The sequence below is a fragment of the Bufo bufo genome, chromosome 7 (genome assembly GCF_905171765.1).
Source record: "Bufo bufo chromosome 7, aBufBuf1.1, whole genome shotgun sequence".
Taxonomy (NCBI): domain Eukaryota; kingdom Metazoa; phylum Chordata; class Amphibia; order Anura; family Bufonidae; genus Bufo; species Bufo bufo.
In genome coordinates, this window is record NC_053395.1 from 87,101,919 (window position 1) to 87,109,029 (window position 7,111).

The 7,111-nt window shown below is 48.6% G+C and overlaps 1 protein-coding gene across 1 annotated transcript; it reads left to right on the plus strand.

The window, feature by feature from the left end:
- The first annotated feature begins 356 nt into the window (after positions 1-356).
- On the plus strand, positions 357-6,539 carry ATP5MF (ATP synthase membrane subunit f). The gene is made up of 4 exons (XM_040439441.1): positions 357-482; positions 1,610-1,717; positions 2,930-3,046; positions 6,430-6,539. Exons 1-4 carry the CDS (start codon positions 467-469, stop codon positions 6,456-6,458), a joined length of 270 nt encoding a protein of 89 aa, XP_040295375.1. The 5' UTR covers positions 357-466; the 3' UTR covers positions 6,459-6,539.
- The last annotated feature ends 572 nt before the right edge of the window (positions 6,540-7,111 follow it).

A 7,111-nucleotide genomic window follows, 5' to 3' on the forward strand; every position in this document is an offset into this window, starting at 1 on the left:
AAGGGTTGTCCATATGGTTTAAAACAGAGATATTTCTTGAAGGAGTAAATTAGGGAACACAGAAAAGATGCTCCAGAAATATAATCTGGGGAATAATAGGGCTATCTAGGTAATTTTGTAGTAGTGCGATTAAGGTTGTGGATCTTGTTCATCCCATATTTGCCACTTGTACAAATTGAATTACATTTTGATAAGTCAAATAAAATGGATTGCTGATTGCTTGCTTCAGTCCTTTTCTACTGTGTGCTGCTGTCATGAACATAAAATGACAGAGAGAAAATGTATTCATTCAGCGTCCACTACCAATATGGAGGATACAAGTTAATTTGCCTCCAGCAATATGGAGGATACCTTGGTATGACCGGATGTGACGTCACCGCCCGGCTTCCTGTTCTTCCCCTTTCCCGGAGGTAGATCTGTCTCTGTTTCTTCATTCCTGTGCGTCAGTGTCATTCCGGAGGACAAAATGGCGGACAAGATCGGTAAGTGAGCGCGGCGAGCCGGCGTCTATTTCCCCGTGGTTCTGCCCGGACACTGGAGCAGCCGTCGGGCAGCAGGACCATGAAGCGGCCGCCGGCTGCCCAGTAGCTGACGCCGCTAGAGTACAGACGTGTGCTGGCCTTGTGCACATGCACGTTGTAATGCCGCATCTTGTCTCTGTACAGTCCAGCACGGGTATGGGGAGGCTGCATACAGTGGGTTATGGGGCCCCTGATTGTTACACCGGGAAGGGCCCTCCGCCTGACCTCAGGGACGTTGGGCTCGGCATAGGAAGGGGTCACCTTGTCCTGTCCTCAGTGTATCAGCCTGTGCAGGAGGGCTCTGCCATCACACCTGATGACTATGTGGTGGTCCTATGAATTACCTGTCAGGATTCTCCTGTTTGCTCAGATCTGTTGGGTTTTCCTATCTGGGATACTGACGTTCTATCGCTAGGATATCCCATTGGTGTCGGGCGCAGGTCCGACCCCTGCACCTCTCTCCAGAAGGAGTGTGCGCTGGTCATGCACCACCATGGGAGTCCCATAAAAGCCAAGCACTGGTGTGCCTCCCTCCTGTAGGACCTGCTCCTATCTTACATTGATAGTGTACCCTAATAACATACCCTCAGTGTCCCAGATGGGAATAGCCCTCTGATGCTCACAATTTCCCTGGAGGTGTGTGGCCCCTGAGCTCAGCGGTGCATTGGTATATACAGGGGCTCTCCTGGTAATATCACATGATACAATTGCTGTGTACTCATACCAACGGATTTCTTTTCTGTGGCTGTACCATTTTTTTTGCGGCCCATATGTGGAACTATTCACTTCAATAGGGCTGCTAAAAACTGGAAATGACTCCGTGTGCATTCTGTGTCCGCATGGCCGTTCCGCCAGAAAAATAGAACGTCTTATTATTGTCCGCATTACGGCCAAGGGTCGGACTGTTCTGCAAAACGCGGGATGCACACAGCTGGTATCCGTGTTTTGCGGCTGTGCATGAGCCCAAAGGGAATATACACATTAGGAGAGCCCACACGGGTCGGGCCCTTGGTGATGACATTATTAGGCACAGTGGGATGCCACGTAGTTCTGTTTCTAGATCTCGCTTTGTATACTTGTATTTTCAGTTCCCTTGGCAGAGAAGCGCCTCCTGGATGTCAAGCTCGGACAGCTGCCCAACTGGCTCGCCACATGTAACTTCACTCCAAATGGAATTTTTGCTTCCCTTCGCAGAGGTCAGAATAAGAAGGTTCTTCTTTTGTACAGTTGAATATTATTCTTTGGGCCCCAAGAAGCCCTGTTATACAGACACACCATTTACCCGAAAATCCTGTATCCACCTCAATACTGTTAAGACACGTGCCTCTGAACACCCACAGATCTTGAAAACGGGACGGCGGGGGGTTCTTTGTTACCTCACTCTTGGTGCAGATCTGGCCACACATTTGCAGCCGTTCACCTTCAAGGTGATTGGAGGTTCTGGGACATTCTAAATCAGGCATGCTCAACCTGCGGCCCTCCAGCTGTTGCAAAACTACAACTCCCAGCATTCTCGAGCTGCCTACAGCTATTAACCTACAGCAGGGCATTGTGGGAGTTGTAGTTTTACAACAGCTGGAGGGCCGCAGGTTGAGCATCCCTGTTCTAAATGATAGCATGCCGAGATTTCTGTAACTCCCATTCATCTCATAGATGTTCAGCTGCCTCTTCGCTAGCACATCCACCATCACTTCTAGCTGGAGAATGGGCGTCCCCCTAACTAGCTTGCTTATAAGACGGCTGCATCCCGGTGGAGGGTAAATGAGAGGTGGCTACATCTGTGCTTGGCTCTCTGTGTTCACTTCTATTGGAGTCATAGAACCAGGCAGGTCGGGGGCTGGGGGAACCACCTCTGTCAGACATTTATGGTCGATGTTGGCCTATGAAAATTTAAAGGGGTTTTCTAGGAGTACATCATTTCTAACAGGTGCCAGCCGCCTGCTACCCAACTGCTCTCTGCCACTACTGTCCTCCACACTGGCTCCAGCGTCTCCATCTTGCTGTCCAGGGTTTGTGTTCTTCCACGGCATGCGCATATTCAGCGGTGACGTGTCTGTGGACCAGAAGATGGAGACGAGGGAGGCGGCATAGAGGACCAGAGCATCACTGTAAGTATAATCCTTTCAAGGCAGGGGGGGGGCAGGCTGTTATGTATTCCAGGACAATCCCTTTCAGTCTTATCTGCCACCCGATCCTCCAGCTCCTAAGTCTACAATGTCCTTGTAGAGTTAAATACCGACCGTCTGGATGTCTATAGGTACTGGGTGGTCTGCAAGTGGTTAAATTCAGGACTGAAGCATTATGCTACAGACACTGTAATACACCGCAGATTGTCCACCCACATATCAGGACAGAAAAGGTGAAGGCATATCCGGTAGCTGAAACCTGTCTTCTTTTTAATTACTTAGGTCACGATCGATACTATAACAAGTACGTCAATGTGAAGAAGGGAGGAATTGGAGGCATTGCCATGGTGCTTGCTGCTTACATTGTATTGAGCTACACCTGGGAGTATGATCACATCAGTAAGTGGCTTTAAAGAAAACTCTACTGTAGGGGCAGAATAAGGCCCTGTTCTCACACCCCGCCGACACTGCTGCAAATAGGTGAACGACCTGTACAATGAATCTACTGTAAGGGCAGAATAAGGCCCCCATCTGAGACAATGGGGGCATATCGCTAGGATATGCCCTCATTGTCTTAAGTGCGGGTCTCACCTCTGGGACCCACACCTACACTGAGAACAGAGCAGGGGAAGGTGGTTGTCCGGAGGACCCCAGATTTCACCGGGTCTAGCCACCACTACGCACTCTCCCCATAGTACTGAATTGGGAGCGCACCGCTCTTGCGCGGCCACCGCTCCCATTCATTTCTATGGGGTTGGCGGAAATAGCCGAGCTATTTTCGGCAGCCCCATAGAAATGAATGCAGGACAGGTGATCATTTGCACAACTTTAGGGCCTCTGTATACTGAGATGGGAAAACCCCTTTAACCCCTCAATAGTCAAATTAAATTGGACAAATCTTCCTGAAAATGTCACTTTTTACTGTAGATTTTTAATTTATGTCTGAAGTTAATTTAGTTGGTGCACAAGGGCATTTTTTAACCCCCCTAGTGACATGACTAATTTTAGTCTTAAAGAGGTTATCCAGGAAAAGATATTGATGACCTGTTCTCAGGATAGGTCATCAGTATCAGATCTGCAGAGGTCCGACACGCAGGACCCCTGCTGATCAGCTGTTGGAAGAGGCCGGGCACTGTGTCTAGGTCATTATCTTTTCCAGGATAACCCCTTTAAGGACCAGTAATATTTTTTCCCCCTCTGTGCTCCAGCGGTCATAACTTAATATTTTTTTTTCTCTAATTTAGCTGTATGAGGCCTTGAATTGTGTGTCTCTGCCCATCCTTGCATCTACAGCATTGTACTGGCATAATGATGCCAGGGGGTTAAAGAGGGGTTCTTGGAGTCTGGCACAAAAACCTTTTAAAACTGTTTCTTCTACCCAACACAGGTAGTAGAAGCAGTAGCTTTATCCACTACACCAGTGATCAGCAACCTTCGGCACTCCAGCTGCTGTGAAACTACAACTCCCAGCATGCTCTCTTACTTGTCTGTTCTTGTAACTTCCATAGAAGTGAAAGAAGGATTCTGGGAGTTGTAGTTTCAGTGGAAACTGGAGTGCCCAAGATTGCTGATCCCTGCACTACACAATGGCCAGAGCTACTGCAGAACGTGTGTGGGATGCTGGACCCCCACCCAGCAAATATTGACAGCCTGCCCTGAGGATAAGCTATCCATATAAAGGTAGCAAAAAACCCGGTATTCCAGTGTGCACTAGACAGATGACTTACTGATGATAGGCCATCAATATGAAAGTCAAAACAAAAAAAAAACTTATCATTCTAATAGCTGCGGATCCACAATACATGGGCACTGTTCCGTGGGCATTCCGCATCACGGATGTGTACCCATTCACTTCAATGGGTTCACAAATCTGGAGATGCGTAACAGAAGCACGGAGCGGAAGCACTACTGAGTGCTTCCGTGGGGTTTTGTCCTGTACTTCCGTTCCGCAAAAAGATAGAACATGTCCTATCTTTTTGCGGAACGGCTGGATCGCGGACCCATTAAAGTGAATGGTTTTGCGATCCATTGCGGCTGCCCCACGGACAGTGTTCGTGCTTTGCGGGCCGCAGCATGGCCACTGGGCGCACATGTTCGTCTGCAGGAGGACTAAATCTGTTAGTGAGCACTTCTCCCTTGCTGAGATAATCATCCCACCTCACAGGTGTGGCATATCAAGGTGCTGATTAGACAGCATGAATATTGCACAGATGTGCCTTAGACTGCCCACAATAAAAGCCCACTCTGAAATGTGCACAGATTTGCCTTACTCAGAAAACCAGTCAGTATCTCGTGTGGCCACCATTTGCCTCACACAGTGCAACACATCTCCGTTGCATAGAGTTGATCAGGTTGTTGATTGTGGCCTGTGGAATGTTGGTCCACTCCTCTTCAATAGCTGTACGAAGTTGCAGAATATTGGCAGGAACTGGAAGACGCTGCCGTATCCACCGATATAGAGCATCCCAAACATGCTCAATGGGTGAGTATGCTGGCCATGTAAGAACTGGGATGTTTTCAGCTTCCAGGAATTGCGTACAGATCCTTGCAATATGGGGCCGTGCATTATCATGCTGCAACATGAGGTGATGGTCGTGGATGAATGGCACAACAATGGGCCTCAGGATCTTGTCACGGTATCTCTGCATTCAAAATGCCATCAATAAAATGCACTTGTGTTCGTTGTCCATAACATACACCTGCCCATACCATAACCCCACTGCCACCATGGGCCACTCGATCCACAACCTTGACGTCAGCAAACTGCTCACCCACACAACGCTGTCTGCCATCTGCCCTGAACAGTGAAAACCGGGACTCATCCTTGAACAGAATGCTTCTCCAACGTGCCAGACAACATCGAACGTGAGCATTTGCCCACTCAAGTCGGTTACGACGACAAACTGCAGCCAGGTCCAGACCCGATGAGACGACGAGCATGCAGATGAGCTTCCCTGAGACTGTTTCTGACAGTTTGTGCAGAAATTCTTTGGTTATACAAACCGATTGTTGCTGCAGCTGTCCGGGTGGCTGGTCTCAGAAGATCATGGAGGTGAACATGCTGGATGTGGAGGGCCTGGGCTGGATGCACTGCCAAATTCTCTGAAATTCCTTTGGAGACGGCTTATTGTAGAGAGAGGAAACATTCATTGCACAGGCAACTGCTCTGGTAGACATTCCTGCAGTCAGCATGCCAATTGCACGCTCCCTCAAACATTGCGACATCTGTAGCATTGTGCTGTGTGATCAAACTACACATTTCAGAGTGGTCTTTTATTGTGGGCAGTCTAAGGCACACCTGTGCAATATTCATGCTGTCTAATCGGCACCTTCATATGCCACACCTGTGAGGTGGGATAGATTATCTCTGCAAAGGATAAGTGCTCACTAACACAGATTTAGGCTGAATGCACACGGCCGTGAGCAGTCCGTGGTATACCGGCCTGGCATCCTGCTGAGAGCAGGAGCGCACGGCGTCATTGGTTGCTATGACGCCGTGCTCTTCATGCTGCCGATGCACAACAGTAATACACTCGTATACGATGTCACTGCTGTAGATGTCACCGTTATAGTGGATAGTGTTTATCATTTAACGACACACACAAACATTAAATTAAATAGATTAAATATACTCGAGCAAAGCCGGGTCCTTCAGCTAAAATAAATATATATACCGTATTTTTTTGGTGGAAAAATTGCGTCTTATGGGGCGAAAAATACGATATATTAAAATCCTGTGATTCGCCTATATCCTATAGTTACTTTGTTTGCTTCTTTTGTAGAGCACGACCGCTGGAGAAAGTACCACTGACCACAAGAGTCCTCACAAAGTACACAAGAACCTTCTCTATCTGCTCTGTATTAAATCTATTAAAGCAATTCTGGCTGTGTAGTCTTTTCTCTATGCTTGATCGCGTGCTAATCAAGTTATTCTTCTAAAGGAGGGTCAATACATTCAGTCTTTAGAAGTGTCCATTAACCCCTTAAGGACCATTGCCATCATGTACGTCAAAGCTGAATGTGACTTAAGGACCAGCAACGTACATGTACAGCACAAGGTCCGCTGGGTGCTGGGAGGGAATTGAGGGCAGGATGGCTGCTCTTACTGGCAGGCAGCCATGCCGGGTAAGGGCAGCATGGTGTAGCACCGCCCCCCTGCAGCCCCAAGCGCTGCGATTGGCCGATCAATGAAGACCGGCATATCGAAGCGGTATGGAGTTACGTGGATGGGGGTCTGGTGCTGAACCTGTCTACACCTGTCTCCTCCGAGGTGAGGCCAGGGGACACCAGTGTTTGGTGTCCCCTGCCAGCGCTGCAATCGGCTGGAACAATGCTCCAGCCAATGGCAGCGCTATAGCTGCACAGGAAAGGGCTGAACCTCCCTGCATGCAGGCATTCTAGCAGGTGACTGCATGCAGAGAGGTTCTGTGCTGCTTGCTGGGACTTGTGGTGCACCACCACTGT